This window comes from Microcaecilia unicolor, chromosome 9 (genome assembly GCF_901765095.1).
Source record: "Microcaecilia unicolor chromosome 9, aMicUni1.1, whole genome shotgun sequence".
Lineage (NCBI taxonomy): Eukaryota > Metazoa > Chordata > Amphibia > Gymnophiona > Siphonopidae > Microcaecilia > Microcaecilia unicolor.
Window position 1 is genome coordinate 11,286,470 of NC_044039.1, and position 23,223 is coordinate 11,309,692.

Sequence of the window (23,223 nt, forward strand, 5' to 3'; positions counted from 1 at the left end):
GTTTCCTGTTGTAGTCCATGCGGTAGTGGCCATTTTTGTAAGCCGGTTTTAGTTCCCTTTCCTGTGTTACCCACGTTAGAGAACGTAGTTCTTACCTTGAATGGTGCTGAAAGAGGACATTGTACACCATTGTGCCAGCTCTGACCTACTGCTCATCTTAGTACCAGGGGACTCTGCCAGTGGGGCATAACCTCTGATCTGCAGTTAACTGTGAGTAAACGTGCTTATTCAAATAAAGGACTTTTTCAAAGAGATTAGTCTTCAGGTGTCAACTGGTGTGCCATGGTTATACAGCAGCAATAAGTCCTAGAGGCTGTATGCAGGTCCCTGGAGCAATTTTAGTGGGTGCAGTACATTTGTGGGTAGTGGGGTTGGGGGGGGGGGCTCAGCTCCCAAAGTAAGGGAGCTATGCACGTGGGAGCTTTTCTGAAGTCCACTGCAGTGACCCCTAGGGAGCCTGGTTGGTGTCCTGGCATGTCAGGGGGGCCAGTGCACTAAAAATGCTGGCTCCTCCCACAGCCAGTGTCTTGAATTTGGCCGGGGTTTGAGATGGCTGGCTTGTTTTTTAGCGATAATGGAAAGTTATGTCGGCCATCTCAAACCCCGGCCAAATTCAAGGCATTTGGCTGGCCGGAACCGTATTATCGAAACAAAAGATGGCTGGCCATCTTTTTCGAAAATACGGTCTGGCCAGCTGTTTGCGGCGGCGCCAAAATACATCGCCGGCCATGTATTTCGCCAGCACCGTTCGATTATTCCCCTTCACGCAGCATCACATAGAACATGTTATACAATCCTCATTGTACCAGCTTTGGATTCTGAGTAAGAAAGTACATGATCTCTCCTAGTGGATTTAGGATAGTTGGCCAGAGTTAATTTTTAACAAAATTAGGGCCATGCTTACTAAGGTGCGCTAGCAATCATGCAGTAAATGCTATATATTCCTATAAATAAAGTGGCATTAAAGTTAAAGATAAGAGTAAAGGCCTAAAATTAGGAGTGGAGGGGGAAGGTTTTGCTACTCTGGGTTATTCTGTTGTGAGCATGTTTCAGGAACAAGTGGTTTTATAAGTCATAATAATAAAAATAAATATCCTGTTTAATGCAGATAACTAAATGGGTTATAAGCCCCTAATGCTGTCCATTGAATTTTATATATTTTGTTCATGTGCTGACTTATACTGTGCCAAAACTGAAAACTCTTTTCTATCTGGTTGATAATAAAAAGAGCTCATAAAAGGTTATTTTGTAGCTGTATATAAGGAATTGTGGTTTGTGTTCCTCGTTATGCATCCATAGGTTATATAATCCAACGTAAGCACAAAGGCATTTTCATTAAGGTAATGCCTAGAGCCCAGCTAAGGAACAGGTTATTTTGAGTTAGTCTTCACTGAACCAAACTTGCTTTCCTTGTGCCATCACTATCCAGCTGGATAGGCAGCGACTTAAAAGGTGGAGGATAAAGGATTTTACTTTTTGTACATTTATTTCCCAAGTAACCTTGGGTTCAATGTGACTCACGTGAAATACAGGGAGACTGAATAATAAAATTCAGTAACACCATGGGAGGAAGTAGATGGATATGTGTAACATATTAACAAAGTTGAGATTAGCTTATATACCCAACTAGGCATTTACAAGTCTGTCCTGTAATAATGCCACATGTTCAGAAATAATAGCCATAACTATAGACAGTTATTCAAGCATTATCACATGCACACAGGCATCCATACACATTGCAAAAATAAACAACTTCTACAGTGTGCATCCAAAATGTAATTTTTATTTCCATCTTCCAATTCAAGACACCAGATGGTCCAGATCAGTAGGACCCAAAGCAGTCCAAAACAAGTACCTAATTGTTTAACTACCCTTAGGATTCGCCTTTGGGTTTAAAAAGTAATACTATGTGCCTGTAAAATCTGTATAAACAAATTAAAACAATCAAAGTTTTAAAGCAAATGGAATGCCCATAATCTGTAATATTAATAATGGAACTTTTCACATAAGCAGACAGCCAACAGGTTTATTTTTCCACTGAACATAATTAACTTTGTATAAACTTGGTGGGCAATAGTGTGCTGAACTGGATGGACAATGTTGGCACATTTAGACTGACTCTGGACAGAACTTCTGCATGAAGGGCATTCTTCCCTCATTATTCAATACCTCTGTGAAATAGTTGTAATAATAATAATCTACAAAATCAAAGGAGCAAGTTCCCACATACCATGTTTTTCTTTTGATATACTGTACAGAAAAAAAAAAAGTTAAATGGCCCAGGTTTCAGCTTAATTAATGTAAAAAAAAAAAAAAAAAACCCCAACAACTTTGTATTTATAAATTGTAACTCTGATTGCTGAGCACCTGATTCTCAAAACTTGGCCGTTTTGGTGGCCCCTTTACTAGGTGCAAACATGTCTGCACCAATTCAGAGAGTCCCTTTAACCAGCAAACCCCCCCCCCCCCCCCCCTCTTCAACTAACTACTATGCTAACCCGATACTTCCTCTGTGTATATGCGTGTGCTGCACAACAACCTGACATATTTGAAAAGATAAGATCAAATTAAAATGGTATGCCAATAATAAAGAACAACAACGAGGATGCAGAGGTTTATAGGTCTGGTTGCTTTGCCGCGCGGGGGAAGGGAAGAGTAAACTCATTGGCTTCAGCTTTTTGCCTCACGTGGGCGAACCCCATGAGCCTGGGACGGGAGGAGGAGTTTGAGACGGAGGGAGGGACAAATGTCTCTAGACGGCTCGAGGAGGAAAGAGAGACGGGAGGGTTTGGGGACGGTCGCGTGCCCAACGGTCATGCCTTGGTATCACTATCTTGGCAGGTGGCCACCTATCGCGTGGACTGTAGTGTTTCTCTCTCGGCGCGTGACTGACTCGCGCGTCGCGTTTAAATCTGTAACGGACTCTGTATAAATACATATGACGCCCGTCACCTCACCAATAAATAGTCCCCCCCCCCTTTTCTGCGAAATAGGGCAGTGATGGCGATGCTTACGGGCTTTCACCGGCCCTGGGCTCCGCTGCTGGCGGCATTTTCTCTTTATTGTGGCTTGGGCGGGGCCGCGGATATTCCTAAGAACACCGACCCGGCCTTCATTAAACAGTACGTGGATGAGCACAACGCCTTCCGCGCCTCGGTCTCTCCGGCGTCCAGCAATATGCTTTACATGGTAAGAGCCGTCCCGGAGTTTTCCCGGTGCCCCGTCCAGGATCTTTAAATTGCATTTCCTGGGATGAGCTGGGAATGAGGGTTTCCAGTGACGTAGATAAGGGTGGGCCTGGGTGGGCACAGGCCCACCCAATCAGCAGCCCACGAAGCAAGGGGCGTAGCCAGACTTTGGCAGGAGGGGGGGGCCAGAGCCCGAAGTCAGGAGGCAGATTTTAGCCCCCACCCCCTGATATTCTCTTTAATTTAATGCTTAGTGCTTAATTAATTTTGCCCTGTGAAACCTCTTATTGTCTTTCTTTCTTTCTCTTCCTGCCAAGCTCTGAGGGAGGCTGCATTGCATTGTATTGGGGCTCTAAAGTGCATTTTACATTGTTGAAACTGATATAATTATTGGGAATATCTGGATTTATATTACAACAAGGAAAGTTTATTTTTTTATATTCTAGGGCAATTTTGGAAGTTAAATCATTTGAAAATTCTGATCCCATCCAGAGAATTGCCTTAACAACAGTAGTTAGCTGGCACTTGGGACTTATAATCCCACCCACCCCAGGGTTTTCCACTCATTTATAGACAAACCAAACCTCATTAACTTTACTCAATCATACACAGGCAGTCTTACAGACTGTTAACCCCAACTAAGTACACCTGTTCATACCCAATTCAACGAATCAGGATGACTTTTATTCTCTGCAATAATTGTGGTACTTTAGTTTCAAGGCCAATCATCTGGAGACTTAAAACTTGCCCTATCTGTCTTCAACTATCTAGTTTTAAACAAGAGCTCAGTAAAGTAATGCAAGAATTGGATACAATTAAAGCAGCTTCTAGGACTGCACAGAGAAATAGCTTCTCACCACTCCCTCAAAGAATAAAACCACATAAGAACAGATGGTTTACAGTAGGCTCAGGCAGACTTCGTCATGTGACACAGAAGCATCCACCCGCACAAGTGTTGCCACTAAAGAATTCTTTTGCTCCATTACAGCACTGTAATGCTTCTGAAAATAGAACTGAAGCAGAGGATAAAGTTGGAACAAAAAGACATGAAGGTACCCAAAGTGAAAAGACACCCCCAAATCACTAATGTTGAAACACAGACCAAGAAATATAGGTGGAAAGCAATGGCCACAAATGCTCATAGTCTAAGCAATAAAGTTCATGACCTTCAAGCCCTGATGTTGGAGGCAGACTTAGATGTTGTTGCAATCACAGAGACGTGGCTCAACAGTTCCCACGAATGGGATGCAAGCATACCAGGCTATAATCTATTTAGGAAGGATAGAGAGGGTCGTAAAGGTGGAGGAGTAGCTCTGTATGTGAGGAATGATATCATGGCGACTGAAATGACAGGGACCTGGGGAAAAGAAGAAGCAATATGGATCACCTTAAAAAGAGAGGATAGAACCTCTGTCCACGTGGGTGTTGTCTACAGACCCCCCACACAATTAGAGGAACTAGATAAAGATCTGATTGCAGATATTCAAAAATTAGGAAAGAAAAAAGAGGTTCTGTTGATGGGAGATTTCAATCTGCCGGATGTAGATTGGAAGGTTCCGTCTGCCAAATCGGAAAGAAGTAGAGAGATCGTGGATGCTTTCCAAAGTGCTCTGCTCAGACAGATGGTGACGGAACCCACGAGGGAGGGAGCGATGCTGGATCTGGTGCTCACAAATGGGGATAGTGTGTCAAATGTGCGAGTGTGTGCACACCTGGGAAGCAGTGACCATCAAACGGTTTGGTTTGATATAACGGCTGAAGTGGAGGGCGGCCACTCTAAACTCAAAGTCCTGGATTTCAAGCGTGCTGACTTTAGTAAAATGGGGGAATACCTGAGGAAGGAGATGATGGGCTGGGAGGACGAACATGAAGTGGAAGGTCTGTGGTCCAGGCTGAAAGAAACAAATAGGGCCACAGACCTTTATGTAAGGAGAGTAAATAAAAGCAAGAGGAAAAGGAAACCGATATGCTTCTCCAAACAAGTAGCTGAGAAAATAAAGGCTAAAGAGTTGGCATTCCAGAAATATAGAAAATCTCAAGAAGAGGAACACGGGGAGGAATACCGGATGAAACTGAAAGAAGCCAAGAGAGAGGTACGACTGGCGAAGGCGCAAGCGGAAGAACAAATGGCTAGAAATATAAGGAGGGGCAACAAAAATTTCTTCAGGTATATTAGTGAAAGAAGAATGACTAAAAAGGGAATTGTGAGACTAAAAGATACAGTGAACCGCTATGTAGATAATGATGAAGAAAAAGCCAATTTGCTAAATAGATACTTTTGTTCGGTTTTCACGGAAGAAAATCCTGGAGAAGGACTGCGAGGGACTGGCAAAAGTACACCTGAGAATGGAATGGACATAGCACCGTTCATGGAAGAGAGTGTGTATCAACAACTTGGAAAGCTAAAGGTGGACAAAGCCATGGGACCGGACGGGATCCACCCCAGAATATTGAGGGAGCTCAGAGAGGTCCTGGCGGGTCCTCTTAAAGATTTGTTTAATAAATCCTTGGAGACGGGAGAGGTTCCGAGGGACTGGAGAACGGCGGAGGTGGTACCTCTTCACAAAAGTGGTGATAGGGAAGAAGCTGGAAACTACAGGCCGGTAAGCCTCACTTCGGTTATTGGAAAAGTAATGGAAGCCATGCTGAAGGAAAGGATAGTGAATTTCCTAGAAGCCAACAAGCTGCAAGATCCGAGACAACATGGTTTTACCAGAGGGAAATCGTGCCAAACGAATCTCATTGAATTCTTTGATTGGGTAACTAGAGAATTGAATCATCGACGTGCTGTAGACGTAATCTACTTAGATTTTAGCAAAGCTTTTGACACGGTTCCTCACAGGAGGCTCTTAAATAAACTAGATGGGCTGAAGATAGGTCCCAAAGTGGTGAACTGGATTAGGAACTGGTTGACGGACAGACGACAGAGGGTGGTGGTAAATGGAGTTCGCTCGGAGGAGGGAAAGGTGAATAGCGGAGTGCCTCAGGGATCGGTGCTGGGGCCGATTCTGTTCAATATTTGTGAGTGACATTGCCGAAGGGTTAGAAGGTAAAGTTTGCCTATTTGCGGATGATACTAAGATTTGCAACAGAGTGGACACCCGGGAGGGAGTGGAAAGCATGAAAAGGGATCTGAGGAAGCTAGAAGAATGGTCTAAGGTTTGGCAATTAAAATTCAATACGAAGAAATGCAAAGTGATGCATTTAGGGAGTAGAAACCCACGAGAGACGTACAGTGGGGGAAATAAGTATTTGATCCCTTGCTGATTTTGTAAGTTTGCCCACTGACAAAGACATGAGCAGCCCATAATTGAAGGGTAGGTTATTGGTAACAGTGAGAGATAGCACATCACAAATTAAATCCGGAAAATCACATTGTGGAAAGTATATGAATTTATTTGCATTCTGCAGAGGGAAATAAGTATTTGATCCCTCTGGCAAACAAGACCTAATACTTGGTGGCAAAACCCTTGTTGGCAAGCACAGCGGTCAGACGTCTTCTGTAGTTGATGATGAGGTTTGCACACATGTCAGGAGGAATTTTGGTCCACTCCTCTTTGCAGATCATCTCTAAATCATTAAGAGTTCTGGGCTGTCGCTTGGCAACTCGCAGCTTCAGCTCCCTCCATAAGTTTTCAATGGATTAAGGTCTGGTGACTGGCTAGGCCACTCCATGACCCTAATGTGCTTCTTCCTGAGCCACTCCTTTGTTGCCTTGGCTGTATGTTTTGGGTCATTGTCGTGCTGGAAGACCCAGCCACGACCCATTTTTAAGGCCCCTGGCGGAGGGAAGGAGGTTGTCACTCAGAATTGTACGGTACATGGCCCCATCCATTCTCCCATTGATGCGGTGAAGTAGTCCTGTGCCCTTAGCAGAGAAACACCCCCAAAACATAACATTCCACCTCCATGCTTGACAGTGGGGACGGTGTTCTTTGGGTCATAGGCAGCATTTCTCTTCCTCCAAACACGGCGAGTTGAGTTCATGCCAAAGAGCTCAATTTTTGTCTCATCTGACCACAGCACCTTCTCCCAATCACTCTCGGCATCATCCAGGTGTTCACTGGCAAACTTCAGACGGGCCGTCACATGTGCCTTCCGGAGCAGGGGGACCTTGCAGGCACTGCAGGATTGCAATCCGTTATGTCGTAATGTGTTACCAATGGTTTTCGTGGTGACAGTGGTCCCAGCTGCCTTGAGATCATTGACAAGTTCCCCCCTTGTAGTTGTAGGCTGATTTCTAACCTTCCTCATGATCAAGGATACCCCACGAGGTGAGATTTTGCGTGGAGCCCCAGATCTTTGTCGATTGACAGTCATTTTGTACTTCTTCCATTTTCTTACTATGGCACCAACAGTTGTCTCCTTCTCGCCCAGCGTCTTACTGATGGTTTTGTAGCCCATTCCAGCCTTGTGCAGGTGTATGATCTTGTCCCTGACATCCTTAGACAGCTCCTTGCTCTTGGCCATTTTGTAGAGGTTAGAGTCTGACTGATTCACTGAGTCTGTGGACAGGTGTCTTTCATACAGGTGACCATTGCCGACAGCTGTCTGTCATGCAGGTAACGAGTTGATTTGGAGCATCTACCTGGTCTGTAGGGGCCAGATCTCTTACTGGTTGGTGGGGGATCAAATACTTATTTCCCTCTGCAGAATGCAAATAAATTCATATACTTTCCACAATGTGATTTCCGGATTTAATTTGTGATGTGCTATCTCTCACTGTTACCAATAACCTACCCTTCAATTATGGGCTGCTCATGTCTTTGTCAGTGGGCAAACTTACAAAATCAGCAAGGGATCAAATACTTATTTCCCCCACTGTATGTGTTAGGCGGTGAGAGTCTGATAGGTACTGAGGGGGAGAGGGATCTTGGGGTGATAGTATCCGAGGATCTGAAGGCGACGAAACAGTGTGACAAGGCGATGGCTAGGCTGTATAGAGAGAGGTGTGATCAGCAGAAGAAAGGAAGTGTTGATGCCCCTGTACAAGTCGTTGGTGAGGCCCCACCTGGAGTATTGTGTTCAGTTTTGGAGGCCGTACCTTGCGAAGGATGTTAAAAAAAAATGTAAGCGGTGCAAAGAAAAGCTACGAGAATGGTATGGGATTTGCGTTCCAAGACGTATGAGCAGAGACTTGCTGACCTGAACATGTATACCCTGGAGGAAAGGAGGAACAGGGGTGATATGATACAGACGTTCAAATACTTGAAAGGTATTAATCCGCAAAAAAATCTTTTCCGGAGATGGGAAGGCGGTAGAACTAGAGGACATGAAATGAGATTGAAGGGGGGCAGACTCAAAAAGATGTCAGGAAGTATTTTTTCACGGAGAGGGTGGTGGATGCTTGGAATGCCCTCCCGCGGGAGGTGGTGGAGATGAAAACGGTAACGGAATTCAAACATGCGTGGGATGTGCATAAAGGAATCCTGTGCAGCAGGAACGGATCCTCAGAAGCTTAGCCGAAATTGGGTGGCAGAGCAGGTGGGGGAAGAGAGGTTGGTGGTTGGGAGGCGAGGATAGTGGAGGGCAGACTTATACGGTCCATGCCAGAGCCGGTGATGGGAGGCGGGACTGGTGGTTGGGAGGCGGGAAATACTGCTGGGCAGACTTGTACGGTCTGTGCCCTGAAAAAGGCAAGTACAAATCAAGGTAAGGTATACACATGAGTTTATCTTGTTGGGCAGACTAGATGGACCATGCAGGTCTTTTTCTGCCGTCATCTGCTATGTTACTATGTTTGATGACCCTTTCGACCCCCCCTCCCGCCACCAACCCTCCCCCGCCATTGGGCTACCTTTACTGGTGGTCCCCGCCAGCCGAGGAGGTCCTCTTCTTCCTCCAAAGGCTTTGTTCTGTTTCTGACGTCCTGCACGTTGTACGTGCAGGACGTCAGACTCACAGAAACAGAACGAAGCCTTGGAGATCAGCGGACGAAAAAAAACGCCAGCGGGGCTACAAGAAGCCGCCCAAAATCCCGCCAAACCGCACGCGGCGTGAAAAAGCCGCAGCGGGGTCGCGGAAAGGAGCCCATTGGGCGGGAAAATCACCCGTGATTCGGCAACGTTGCCAGGGCTTCGGGTTTCCCGTCCAATTGGGCTCTTTCCCGCGACCCGCTGCGGCTTTTTCACGCCGCTTGCGGGATTTTGGGCAGCTTCTTCATGCCCCGCCAGCAGTTTTTTCGCCCGCCGCAGTTTTTTCTGCAGCCGCGATGATGTCATTTGTATGCAAATGACCTCGTTAATATTTATTAATGTCATTCACATGCAAATTAACTTTGTGCGGTTTTGGGCGTGAACATTTTTTCCCATGTGGCAACCCTGGAAACAAGAAGTGACATCATTGAGGGCAGGACAGGATAGAGAGAAGAAGCCTGCAGGGCTGGCATAGGATGTCTGTAGAAACTGCTGGGGGGGGGGGGGGGGGGTTCCAGAGAGAGACAGGCAGATGCCAGTTCACGAGTGGAGAAGAGTAGTGTTGCCAAATCACGGGTGGTTTTCCCGCCCAATTGGGCTCCTTTCCGCAACCGCTGCGGCTTTTTCACTCGTGAACTGGTATCTGCCTGTCTCTCTCTGGAACCCCCCCCAGCAGTTTCTACAGGCATCCTATGCCAGCCCTGCAGGCTTCTTCTCTCTATCATGTCCTGCCCTCAATGATGTCACTTCTTGTTTCCAGTGTTGTCACATGGGAAAAAAATGTTCACGCCCAAAACCGCACAAAGTTAATTTGCATGTGAATGACATTAATAAATATTAATGAGGTCATTTGCATATGAATGACACCATTAATAAATATTAACGAGGTTATTTGCATATAAATGACATCATCGCGGCTGCGGAAAAAACTGCGGCGGGTGAAAAAACTGCTGGTGGGGCAAGAAGAAGCTGCCCAAAATCCCGCAACCCTCACACGGCGTGAAAAAGCCGCAGCGGGTCGCGGGAAAGAGCCCAATTGGGCGGGAAACCCGAAGCCCTGGCAACATTGCTTGTTTCCTTGGCAGGGGCGTGGTAGAAAGAAGCCTGCAGGGCCGGCGCAGGTTGCCTATAGGAATTGCGACGGGCAATAGCTCTGAGGTAGAACTGGAGGAGGAGGTTCAGAGAGAAACGGGCAGACGTTGGGTCATTAAAAAAAACACTATATTCTATGTTCTATGTATGTACATGGGTAGGAGTGGGGGTGGGAAGGGCCCACCCAAAATGGCAGGTCTGCCTACGCCCCTGGTTTTAACTCCAAAACGGAGTTTTTCCGGATCTCTTCAGGGGTGTAGCCAGACCTCAGCGGGAGGGGGGTCCAGAGCCTAAGGTGGGGGGGCACATTTTAGCCTGCCTCCTCACTGCCGACCTTCCCCTGCCACCTTTGACCCCCCCACTCCACCACCACCGACCCTCCCCTGCCGCAAGGTACCTTTGCTGGCAGGGGTCAACAACCCCCCCCAGCCTTATTCTTCTTCAGCGCCAGTCTCCGAAGCGTTCATTCACTTCGTTGATCTGTGCTGTGAGTCCTGACGTTACAAATCGCAGCACAGATCACCGAAGTGAGAGAGAGCACCGGAGACCAGTGCTGAAGAAGACTAAGGTTGGTGGGGGTTGGGGACCCCGCCAGCAAAGGTACCCTGCGGCGGTGGGGAGGGGGGTCGAACGTGGAGGGGGCCTGGGCTAAATCTGTGGGGGCCCATGCCCCCGTAGCCCCACCTAGCTATGCCCCTGCTTCCACTTAAAAATGGAGAGCAATCTGCACATAGATAGGTTTGAAATCAAAATTGTGATGGGAGTTTGTTTTTCATACTATGAGCTAGTATGTTGCGCACTGACTTAGACCCCAGATGCACAGAGGTCCTTATAAAGAATTGCTCTGTATTTACAACTCGGTAAAACTTACCGAATTTGAAATACAGAGCGATTCTGAAAGCAAATCGCATTTAAATGAGCTACTTGCAAAAGCAGTGAGCAGCTCATTTGCATGTGATAGATGGGGTGGGGGAGCCAGTCGGCCAGCTTAGCATGCGTAGAACAGTCAGTCTCTAAGCCAAGACCCGCGCACAATGAGAGCTGCCAGTCAAACCTGCCGACGAACTGACCCTCTCAGCTGACAGCGGGGTCTGAAGAAATCACAGAAGAACTTTTGATTTTCCATGTGGCTAAATCTGAGGGACAGTAATTTGAGGTTCAAGAGAAATTATGGTCATTTGGTTGTGGGAGGAGCCAGCATTCATAGTGCACTGGTCCACCTGACATGCCAAGACATCAACCGGGCACTCTAGGGGGCACTGCAGTGGACTTCAGAAATTGCTCCCAGGTGCATAGCTCCCTTACCTTTTTATTTTTATTTATTTTGTTACATTTGTACCCCGCACTTTCCCACTCATGGCAGGCTCAATGCGGCTTACATATTATATACAGGTACTTATTTGTACCTGGGGCAATGGAGGGTTAAGTGACTTGCCCAGAGTCACAAGGAGCTGCCTGTGCCTGAAGTGGGAATCAAACTCGTGTGCTGAGCCCCGCAAAACCCACTCCCCACAACTGTACACCACTACCATAGCCCTTATAGGTGAAGGGGGGCACCTACATGTGGGTACAGTGGGTTCTGGTGGGTTTTGAAGGGCTCACATTTACCACCACGTGTAACAGGTAGGGGGGGGATGGGCCTGGGTCCACCTGCCTGAAGTGCACTTCACCCACTAAACCTGCTCCAGGGACCTGCATACTTCTATTTGAGGCTGGCATAGAGGTTGGAAAACATATTTTTTTTAAATGTTTTTGAGGGTGGGAGGGGGCTAGTGACCAATGGGGGAGTAAGGAGAGGTCATCCCCGATTCCCTCCGGTGGTCATCTGGTCATTTAGGACATATTTTTGTGGCTTGGTCATAAGAAAAAAAGGACCAGGTAAAGTTGTCCAAGTGTTCGTCAGGGACACCCATCTTTTTTCCATTATCGATCGAGGACACCCATGTGTTAGGCGTGCCCCAGTCCCGCCTTCACTACGCCTCCGACACACCCCCTTGAACTTTGGTCATCCCCGCGACGGAAAGCAGTTGAGGACGCCCAAAATCGGCTTTCGATTATGCCAATTTGGGCGACCCTGTGAGAAGGACGCCCATCTTGCAATTTGTGTCGAAAGATGGGCGTCCTTCTCTTTTGAAAATAAGCCTGATGGTCTTCTATCCACACCTTTACGGCTCACTAATGTCTAGAGCAGCATTCTAGGTGGGATAGCCAATTTGGACCAGCAGTCCTACAAAATCTTTTTTACTACTTAAAAAACTCCACCCTCTGGCCCTTTTTTTCCACAAGGCTCACTAACAACTAAGTTGCAGAATTGATTTATGTTGTGAGCTTGCTAGCTAGTGATTCCCATATGTGAGAATATTATGCCTATTTGTCATCAGTGAAAGCTAAGTTACTTACCTGTAGCAGGTGTTCTCTGAAGACAGCAGACATATATTCTCGCATCCCTCCTGCCTCCTCTTGGAGTAGCCTTCTTAGCTTTAGTACTGCTGGTCCCATGCACGAACGTCAGGTAGGGGCACTGCCTCAAAGAGTTAAAATGACACTGTGCTTGGCAGTGTCATCACTGGGCTCAGTGGATGATGTCACCCTTATGTGAGAATATATGCCTACTGTCCTCGGAGAACACCTCCTACAGGTAACTTAGCTGTGTCTGCATAGAAGTGCCTCATCCCTTCTTTGCAAATAATGAAAAAGAAAGAAATGTTTGCTATTTTGAACATTTGAAAAATTTGCCATTAGGTCAATTTTTAGAGCGTTCAAGGACCCTTTTACTAAGCTGCGGTAAGAAATGGCCTTGGCACCACCTCAGCACCCTTACATGGGTCTTTCCCACATGTTAAGGCCATTTCTTTATCATCCACACCAGACCAGGCCAGAACGGGTGTTGTGTCTGTCAACCATTTGTCTGGACTGGTCTAGTAGGACTAAAGGAATGAAAATTGTCAAGTAAGACTCAATTTTTCCTTTTATTGCAGTCATGAGAAAGGGCTATTTTAATTTTTTTTTCTATTTATGGCCATACACTAATGAGGTTCCCAATGACTAACTGAAAGAACAGAACTGTATATGATAATCCTAGGAAAGATTGTGGTGAAATTGAAGTGGGATATTTGGAGCTGTTTTGAAATAACTGCATACACTAATGTTAGCATTATAACCATTAAAAAAAAAATTACTGTGTGAGCACTTAACTGCCATCTTTTAGGAGGCAGTAAGGGCCCATGCGTTAACTATGTGCTAAACAGACAGCATGCAGTAATGTAATTAACACCCACTTCTTTAGCGTCCCTCCGGACCGGACCAGGATTGGACTGATGGGTTGTGCTCGCCTACCAGCAGGTGGAGACTGAGAAAAACTCTGACTCTAGAGAGCCAATAGGAGCCCTGGCCATGTGACCTTAGCCTCAGTATTTTCTCACAGTCTCCCAGCAGGTAGGAAGCGAGCCCTTTAGTCTCTTTCTTTCTTTCTTTCTTTCTTTCTCTTTCTCTTTTAGAGGCTAATAATAAAAACAATATTGCTACTTCTCCTTCTGTGCCTAGGAATTCTCTATTAGACGCTGGACAGATAAGGTTTTCTTTTCTTTCTTTTACAGCCTCTGGGGGTGTTACACTCGGGTGCCCCGAGTCCCTCCCCCCTATCCTTCCCATCTCCCATACTTAGCTGGGAAGGACTACCCTTTGGTTAGCAAGGTGTATGGTCTTTGGGAGAGGCAGCCATTTTAGGAGGTTTCAAGTATTTTCTTTCCCCAGCTTTTTAACGAGCAGGCTTAGCTGTGTTCTTGAGTGTTTTTTCTTTGCTAATTTAGCTGTGTAAAAAAAAAATAAACAACAACAAGAGGGGGAGAAAATGGAAGAAAATAATGTTGACGGGGCCTTTAACGAGCCACTTCCTTTCTCAGAATTTCTCCCTCCGTTCCCTCGCGTTTGGACAGCGGGCGCAGGCTTATAATAAAAAAAATTGGGGCGCTACAAGTTTCTTTTTCGGGTGGCGAGAGTATCGCCAGTCAGGGGAGGCTGCAGCCAGTTTTTCGCAGCGCCGGACTGTAAACACTCTCGGCTCCTTCAAGTTTTCTGCAGATACCTGTGTCTTTTGAGTTTCTTCATTTGGCACTGTCAGCAATTTCGTTCTTTTAGTTTTGGCGCGGAAGGCAGCTGCAGTTTCTCTATTACGGAGTTCTGTTTTATTCGGATTCTTTGTTTTCTCTGGTTTTTCGCGGCATAGTTCGCTGGCTGTTATTTATTTTTCCTTTCTTGACATTCCGCCCTACTCCGCTTGTTGCGGAGGTGTCAGGCGTGCTTTTGGGAACCACCACTGTGTAAGTGGCGCGAATGGCGCCCATTTTTATTCACCCATTTTTTTCTCAGTCCAGAACTTTGATCTCTGTTGCAGGCTATGCTGCACATCAAAGTGTAGCTCACCTTCAAACTGTTTTTTCCTAATCATCTGTCTCCACGTGTGTGTGAGGTAAACATGACTCTAACACCCACATCATATAAGCAGGCAATATTTGGATTAAAGGGTCCCTTTCATATATAGATATCTCTCACGGTTTTCTGGCTTTAGGTTTTAGATTTATAACTTGGCTATTAGCTCTGGTATTCGTAGTACACAATTTTATGCTTGTTTTGTTTTTTGTGTCCTTTTCATTACCTGGTGCAAAGTGCAGCATTGTCTTTAATAGTCAATTGACTGGGACTCTACAAATCTTGCCATAATAACTTCATTCCTTTCAAGAATCACTCTCAATGGCTGTAGTGTTATACAGTGTTTTCTTTTTCAGACTTTAAGAAGCCTTCTCTATAGGCATACAGTAGATTGTTCAGATGCCATGGGGATATATCAGCTCTCTCATATTGTCTGAGGGACAGTTCTGTCTACCAAGCTCCCAATCACTCAGCTCAGCTGCCTTAGCAGGCATGCTTTATTCATGTCTTCCCTTCTTTTCCAACTGCCTTGAATCCTCTCATATTTCATTTAGCTTTCTTCTGGTACTTACAGGACATATGGTCACTTAGAGAATAAGGTCATCCTTTCATTTTGCATATTTCCCACTTAAAGATAGTGGAAGGTCCTCAAACCATCTACTTGTGTTTGTCTCTACTCTATCAGTTCAGCATTGGCAGATTATAAACATCCTGGTTTGGTCCAGTATGCCTATACATACCATCTGCTATCTCTTCCTCTTCCTTAGAGACCTTATGTTGTCTCAAGCTTTCTTGAATTCAGATACAGTCTTGTCTACACTGCCTTCACCAAGTGGCTGTGGCACAACTTCACTTTTTTCGTTACAGGTATTTTCCAAGTTTGTCCTTTTTCATTTTCATTCTATGCGCCTTCACTCCAGAGTTTTCTTTCAATTGGAAGGAGATTCACTCACTTCCTGTGTATTTATGCCATAGGTACATAAGTATGTTTATGCTGGGAAAGGCCTAAAGTCCATCAAGTCCAGCATTCATATCTAATGGGCATAGGTACATAAGTTTTGCCATACTGGGAAAGTTCAAAGGTCCACCTTTCTACAATCAGAACAGCATTTAAAAAAAAAAAAACTCTCACGAGAGTGTCGAACAGAAACCTCTGCTCCAAAAGCAAGGCTTTGCAGTAATTCTGCAAACTAACACATACAATATTTGCCATGGCTGATCACCACTAGGAACACCGGGGACCCTGGGCCTAGGTTCTGTGTTTTAACCTGAAACAAGCTCAGCATTCATATCTATTGGGTGTGAGTCTGGTACATCTCAGTGAGGGAGGAGGCATGACCGTGGTACGTGGATTAGGGAGATCCAAGAAATTACAGCCCGGTGAATCAGACGTTCATACTGGGACAATTTTTTATGTCCGGAGCGTACTACCATAGCTGGTGGACTCCTATATTCGGAACTTACCCAACTATGGAACGCCACAGAGATAGGGCTGGGGTTTGTAGCCCTATTTAACTGGTGTCCTTGGTCACCCTTCCTCTTCTCCTCAGGACCCAGAGAATGGCTAGTTTTTTGCTTATGCATTAACCGGTCATTTTCAGCAGTACTCTCTCTTCCGTTCTATTATAGATTTAAGAGGATGTTCATTGCGCTCTCAGGGTCATTTCATCCTTACCTAGACGACTGCCTAATTGGAGAAAGTCTTATCAGTTCTCAGGTCACGCACCGGGTGTTGCATTTCTTACAGTCTCTAGGTTGGGTGGTGATTGTAGCCAGGCCTCTCATTTGATCTCTCATCAGATATCTCTAATTTTCTCTTTGTTTAGTCAGGTTGGCGCAGAGTCTTTTGTCTCCTCTGCAAACATCCCAGTTTATATTTTTCTTGGTGACCTTGGGCCTTCGGCCATTTCCTCGCTCTATTCTGCAATTTTACTTTCTAGTTCCCAAGAAGGAATTTTTCTTCATCCTGTTGGGAATCTCAGGGTCATCAATCGTGCTATTTAAGTGTCATCTAGTTATCTCAAGAACCTTAGTTCCGTCATAGGGATGCTTCGTGCAGTACACTTTTTGGCAGAAGCTTGTTTGTATATATTTTTTTCTGTGGGACCACAGCAATTCTTTTACCGTCAGGTGAATTTTGTTTTCCCTACTGACAAACAAGGCGGAGAGAGCTATGTTGGTCTTTACCATGGCAATGGGTTATGTCATCCGCCAAGGAGGAGTTAAGAGTATACTCTTGAGTTTGTAGTCATTTTTTCTTAGTTGTCTCACCCTGCATTCAGGTGAATGGACTCTCATCTTTTCAGCCTTACTTCCTCACTGCGACACTTCAGGGCTATCTCGTTTTGCCTTCAGGCTCACGAACATTTCTTGCTTCTTCCGTTCAACAACAGTCTTGACGGAGACAGGGACAGACACCATCGTCCAGCAGGGGTTTTTCAACCTTCTATATGCGTTTCTTCCGTCAACTCACTAGGTGTTGGCTTATATTAAAAAAAAAAAATTCCATCTTTCTTCCATATCAGGCTTTATTTCGTCATCGGTTTTGGCTCTGCTTCAGTAGTTCTTTCTATGCGGCGGTTCATTTTTTGTTGGTTTTCATAAAGGATTACTCTCTTTTCTCTTCTCCTGCAGTTTGCAGTTTTTTCCTGTTTCTGAGGTCCGATACGGCCTCGTCTTTTTGGAAGTTCTCGTTTACTTTAAGGTTCTTAGTCTCCTTCGCCCGACAGGCAGAAATCCTCTTCAAATCACAATCTTAATCTTTCAGCTCTCGTAGGTCCTCTTTTTGGGCTGTTTTTTCTTCTGGTGTCCTTTAAGGTTTTTCCTCTTAAAGCTCTGTTTTCTAGTAGCCGTTGTTTTTTCTTTAAGGTCTTTCTCTTAAACCACTGTTTTCTAGTAGCCATAACTTTTTCTATAAAGTTTTCCTCATCAGGCAGTGTTTCCTAGTAGCCATTGCAGCAAGTAGATCTATGTGTGGAATACTTCTACGGTTGGTAACTTCTTTTCGGTCTGCTGTAGTTTAGAGTTTTCACCTTTCCCAATCGTTTTTTTCTTATTGGTTTTGTCCTTCTAGCCAGTAGGCGTAAGGGTTTGATTGTTTCTAACCCGCTATATCTCGACGGATCAAGGAAATGAGAATGTCTATTTCTCTTCTCACTGAGAGGGCAGTTCCACAGCGTATTACAACATATTCCACAACTTCAGAAGTGGGCTCTATTCTTACTACAGCGGTTTTTGGTGCTGTCGGTGCACATTGGTAAGGTGGCAACTTAGTCCTAGTTTCATTTTATTTTGCTCATTGGGACACACTACATGTTAGTTGTCGCCAGGTGGCCTATGCAGCATGAACATTTCTCTGCAGTTTTCATAGGGTCCCTCCCTTCAGATTATTGCTTTGGTACTTCCCATCAGTCCAATCCTGGTCCAGTCCGGAGGGACGCTAAGGAAGGAGAAATTAGATCTTACCTGCTAATTTGCTTTCCTTTAGTCCCTCCGCACCGGACCAGGCCCCTCCCATGTTCTCTCAACTCTTTAGCTTCTTTTATTAAGTACGAAGTGTATTCATTCCTTTACGATTCTGGAACAATACTATATATATATACAAAACTTTACGTGGTCCATACCACTTCTCTGGTGGTTGCTGGTGAGCTCAGTTGCTGGAATCTATATATAAAACCTTAAATACGCCATACCACTTCTCTGGTGAGAGTTGTGGCTGAGCTCAGTTGCTGGAATATCTATAAAACCTTAAATATGACTTACCACTTTTCTGGTGAGAGTTGCTGGTGAGCTCAGTTGATGGAATATATATAAAATCTTAAGTGGGCAATATCACTTCTCTGGTGAGAGTTGCTGGTGAGCTATAAGACAAGTGAGCCATACCACTTCTCTGGTGAGAGTTGCTGGTGAGCTATATTATAAGTGAGCCATACCACTTCTCTGGGGAGAGTTGCTGGTGAGCTATATTACAAGTGAGCCATACCACTTCTCTGGGGAGAGTTGCTGGTGAGCTATATTACAAGTGAGCCATACCACTTCTCTGGGGAGAGTTGCTGGTGAGCTATAGTACAAGTGAGCCATACCACTTCTCTGGTGAGAGTTGCTGGTGAGCTGTAATACAAATCGAGCCATACCAGTGCTCTGGTGAGAGTTGCTGGTGAGCTCTGATACTTGGCATTGCCGAGTGCTTTGTGGCTGCTAGGATTCCATACGGCACAGAAGGTCTTTCTTTCTTTCTTTCCTGCTTTGTTATTCAAATACTGAGGCTAAGGTCACATGGCCAGGGCTCCTATTGGCTCTCTAGAGTCAGAGTTTTTCTCAGTCTCCACCTGCTGGTAGGCGAGCACAACCCATCAGTCCAATCCTGGTCCGGTCCAGAGGGACTAAAGGAAAGCAAATTAGCAGGTAAGATCTAATTTCTCCTTTCCACCCCTGACACGACCCTTCAAAAAATAATAAAAAAAAAATTACTGTGTACATGTGCACATCCCAAAACTAACATGGAATACTTTAGCACATCCTGTGTTAGGGTATTTTTGCAGCATTAAACACGCATTAGCATTTAACTCAGCCCAGTAAAAAGGCCCCGCAATATTTTGCCCTAGTTTATGCAAAATAAAAGCCACCTTTTAGTGTATAATATTCTTTTAATCTTTTTTTTTTTTTGCAGACCTGGGATCCAGCCTTAGCAAGGCTGGCAAATGTATGGGCAAAAAAATGCAAGCTTAGCCATAATCCATATTTAGCATATCCAAATAAACCTCATCCTACATTCCCTGCAGTTGGAGAAAACATATGGATTGGGAGCAGCTATGGTGTTCAGTCTCCTGTTGTTGGCTGGCATAGTGAAGTTCAATATTACACTTATGAGACAAGAAAATGTACAGATATGTGTGGTCATTATACTCAGGTAAGCATTTTTAATTGAAGTACATAATGCTTTTAGTTTTATTTTACTTTTTCTTTGTGTTTTGAGTATGTTAATTTTATTTTGTTTAATATAGCATGTATGTAATATTGTAAACTTGGATGGTTTTAAACCACTTTACAATATATACATTGGTATAAATAAATTAGTTAGATTACATTGTTCATGTTTTATTTTTTAATTTCATTTACCCTTCGTGTACTAAAGTATGAAGTGACTTCACAAAAATGTGCTTTGTATGAATAACTAGTACAAAAGGCCCGTTTCTGTAGGAAATGAAACGGGCGCTAGCAAGGTTATCCCCCACCCTCCCTCTCAGAGACCTCAGCCCTTTCGAGGTGACAGGTGGGCCTTCCTTTCCGGTAACAGAAACCAGCCCACAGTCAGGTCCACCCAATGATAGGGCCCTAGTCCATCTCCAGCTGGTTATTGGGATAGGCTGTCCCTATTACTGGTGTAGTGGACCAGGGTAACATCTGACGGATGGGTCTTGGAGGTTATCAGAGACGGCTACAAGTTGGAATTGGCTTGTCTGATAGTAGACTCATTTCTGGAATCTCCTTGCAAATCTCCCTCTAAGGTGCGGGCAGTTCGTCACACCCTCCTCAACTTACAATGACTGGGAGCCGTCCAACCTGAACCCCCAGTAGAAAGAGGGTGCGGTCGATACTCCATTTATTTTGTGGTGCCAAAAAAGGGCGGTTCTTGGCGACCTGGCCTAGATCTCAAGTGCATCAACAGGTCCTTACGGGTTCGGCATTTCCGCATGGAAACCCTCCGCTCGGTGATCACAGTGGTACGTCTCTCAATCTCAAAGAGGCCTATTTACACATTCCAATTTGGCCTCCCCACAGGCGTTTTCTTCGCTTTGCAGTGCTCGGTCGTCATTTTCAATTCAAAGTGATGCCCTTCAGCCTAGCCACAGTACCTCTGACTTTTTCCAAGGTCCTTGTCGTAGTGGTAGCCTATCTCAGAAAGGAAGGGATTCAAGTCCATCCTTATCTAGACGACTGGCTTGTGCGGGCATCTTCTTTCGAGGAGAGTTGACGGGCAACCGACAGAGTGGTCAGGTTGCTTCAATCGCTTGGTTGGGTGATCAACTTCCCAAAGTGCAGCCTTACGCCCTCCCAGACGCTGGAATACTTGGGAGTGTGCTTCGATACCCGAACAGGGATAGTTTCTCTTCCTTCAGCTTGAGCACAGCAGTTGCAGGGTCAGTTGCGAGCTCTGTTCCAAACTCTGAACCCGCAGACTTGGGACTATGTACAAGTTCTGGGTTCCATGGCCTCCACCTTGGACGTCGTAAAGTGGGCCAGTGCTCACATGCACCCCCTGCAGTGGCACCTTCTGAGCCGTTGGTCTCCTCTCGGAGGATTACGAGGTTCGGGTGCCATGTTCGACCCGTCTGCACACAATCATGCACTGGTGGTTCATTCAAAAGAATCTGACATCGAGCATTCCTCTGCAAACACTGGAATGGAAGATCGTGACTACAGATGCGTCGCTGTCTGGTTGGGGGGGCTCATTGCCTCCAACAGACGGCCCAGGGCATTTGGACCTCGATGGAGGCGTCTTGGTCCATCAACCGCTGCAGTGCCCCCTAGGCTGCCCAGTTGGTGTCCTGGCATGTCAGGGGGACCAGTGCACTAGGAATGCTGGCTCCTCCCACGACCAAAGGGCTTGCATTTGGTCGTTTCTGAGATGGGCATCCTTCATTTCCATTATCACTGAAAATCAGAAACGACCAAGTCTAAGGACGACCATCTCTAGGGACGACCTAAATGTCAAGATTTGGGCGTCCCCAACCGTATTATTGAAACGAAAGATGGACGCCCATCTTGTTTCGATAATACGGGTTTCCCCGCCCCTTCGCTGGGACATCCTGCGAGGACGTCCTCAGGAAAACTTGGGCACCCCTTTCAATTATGCCCCTCCAAGGGTCCCTTCTACTAAAATTTGGCGTGTGCTAAATGCTAAGTTCCCCAGCAGATGTATATGACTTCTTAGATTCACTGGATCTGTGCACTGCTTACTGCCCAGCCAATCGCACATGGACTGCCTTTGAAAGCGTTCCTGTAGACCACGTTTCTAAAACACTACTGAAGTTTTTCAAACGTTTTGTGGTTTGGATGCTTGCCCCAGTCACCTTTTAAAAGCAGCCCCGAAGCGCTTCATCGTTGACCTAACTACCTATCTTAATTACATGTTGAACCATGGCATCTTCCCCCCAGAGCATGGCAGAATCCGTCTCGCGCCCATTCCAAAGAATCCAAAGATAAGAGCCGACGTCACTTCAAACTATCGACCAGTGGCGTCCATACTGCTGATTGTCAAAGTAATGGACAGCTTGGTGAATACTCAGTTAAATGAATTCCTTGAAACCTTTGACATTTTGCACTACTCTCAGTCAGGTTTCCGTGCTCAGTTCAGCACTGAAACGGTTCTGGTCACAGCTCTGTCTGATTTTAAAAGGGGCATTTCTGTTGGTAAGAAAATATTACTGCTGCAGTTCGACATGTCCAGCGCGTTTGATATAGTGGACCACAACATCTTACTAATTTACTGGATACCCTAGGCTTCGGAGGGTGCGTCTTACACTGGTTTAAGGGTTTTCTGTCCACCAGAACTTACCAGGTCAAAGGCACTCCAGATCGTTCAGCACCTTGGAAGGCTTCTTGTGGGGTTCCCCAAGGTTCGCCCCTTTCTCCAACGCTATTTAATATCATGCTGTTTCCCCTTGCAACCGCACTAGCAAACCTAGGCCTGAAACCATTTATCTACACAGATGACATAACCATCTCCATCCCCTTCCATTCCTCATTAGATGAAATCACAGATCTGATCGAAGCGAGTTTTTCCATCTTGGAACGTTGGGCTGAGGTATTTCGGTTTAAGTTAAACAAAGACAAAACGCAGTGTCTTGTGCTCTCGGCCGTCCATGCCAGATTTTCCTCAAGCTCCCTTGTCATTAAAGACCAGATCCTCCCTATTTCACAGAGCCTTAGACTTCTGGGTGTTGAGCTGGACCCTCACCTGCACCTGGATCTGCAAGTGCGAGCGGTCACCAAGCGGATGTTCTATGCAATGTGGAGGCTGCGGCGTGTTAGGTTTTGTCTCACCAGAGAGCTCTTCCGCACACTCGTCACTGGCTGGTTCTGTCTCACCTGGACTACTGCAGTGGGATTTATGCAGGTTGCCAGGAGCACCTACTGAGGAAATTCCAGACTGCCCAGAATACTGCTGCGAGACTCATCTCGGGCAAATCACGCATGGTTCCTGCGCAGCCCCTACATTTCAAACTACACTGGCTATCTGTGGGAGAACGAATCGCATTCAAGATCTGCACATTGACACATAAAATAATCTACGGATTAGCTCCGGAATACATGATTCCTCTAATAGATCTCCCACCTAGAAATGCCATCACTACAGCCCGTACCTTTTTACAACTACATTACCCATCTTGCAGGGGTGTTACATACAAGCTTCTTTTTGCCTCTACTTTCCACTACTCCAGCCCGAAGACTTGGAATGCTCTTCCCCTGTTTCTGAAAACGCAAGCTGACCACCATCTTTTCAAGAAGCTGCTGAAAACGTACCTTTTTGAAAAAGTGTATCCCATTAGTAACTCTGCTGTTTAGCCTTCCTAATTGCTGCTAGCGTATTATCCTTT

The 23,223-nt window shown here is 45.6% G+C and overlaps 1 protein-coding gene across 1 annotated transcript in view; it reads left to right on the top strand.

Annotated features, from left to right (window-relative positions):
- The first annotated feature begins 2,792 nt into the window (after positions 1-2,792).
- The window catches only part of LOC115477663 (GLIPR1-like protein 1), a 41,956-nt gene continuing 21,525 nt past the window's right edge, over positions 2,793-23,223 (top strand). The window contains exons 1-2 of the mRNA XM_030214689.1: positions 2,793-3,189; positions 19,293-19,532. Coding sequence (XP_030070549.1) covers positions 3,001-3,189; positions 19,293-19,532 — 429 coding nt within the window. The 5' untranslated portion in view covers positions 2,793-3,000. The remainder of the gene's footprint in view (positions 3,190-19,292; positions 19,533-23,223) is intronic.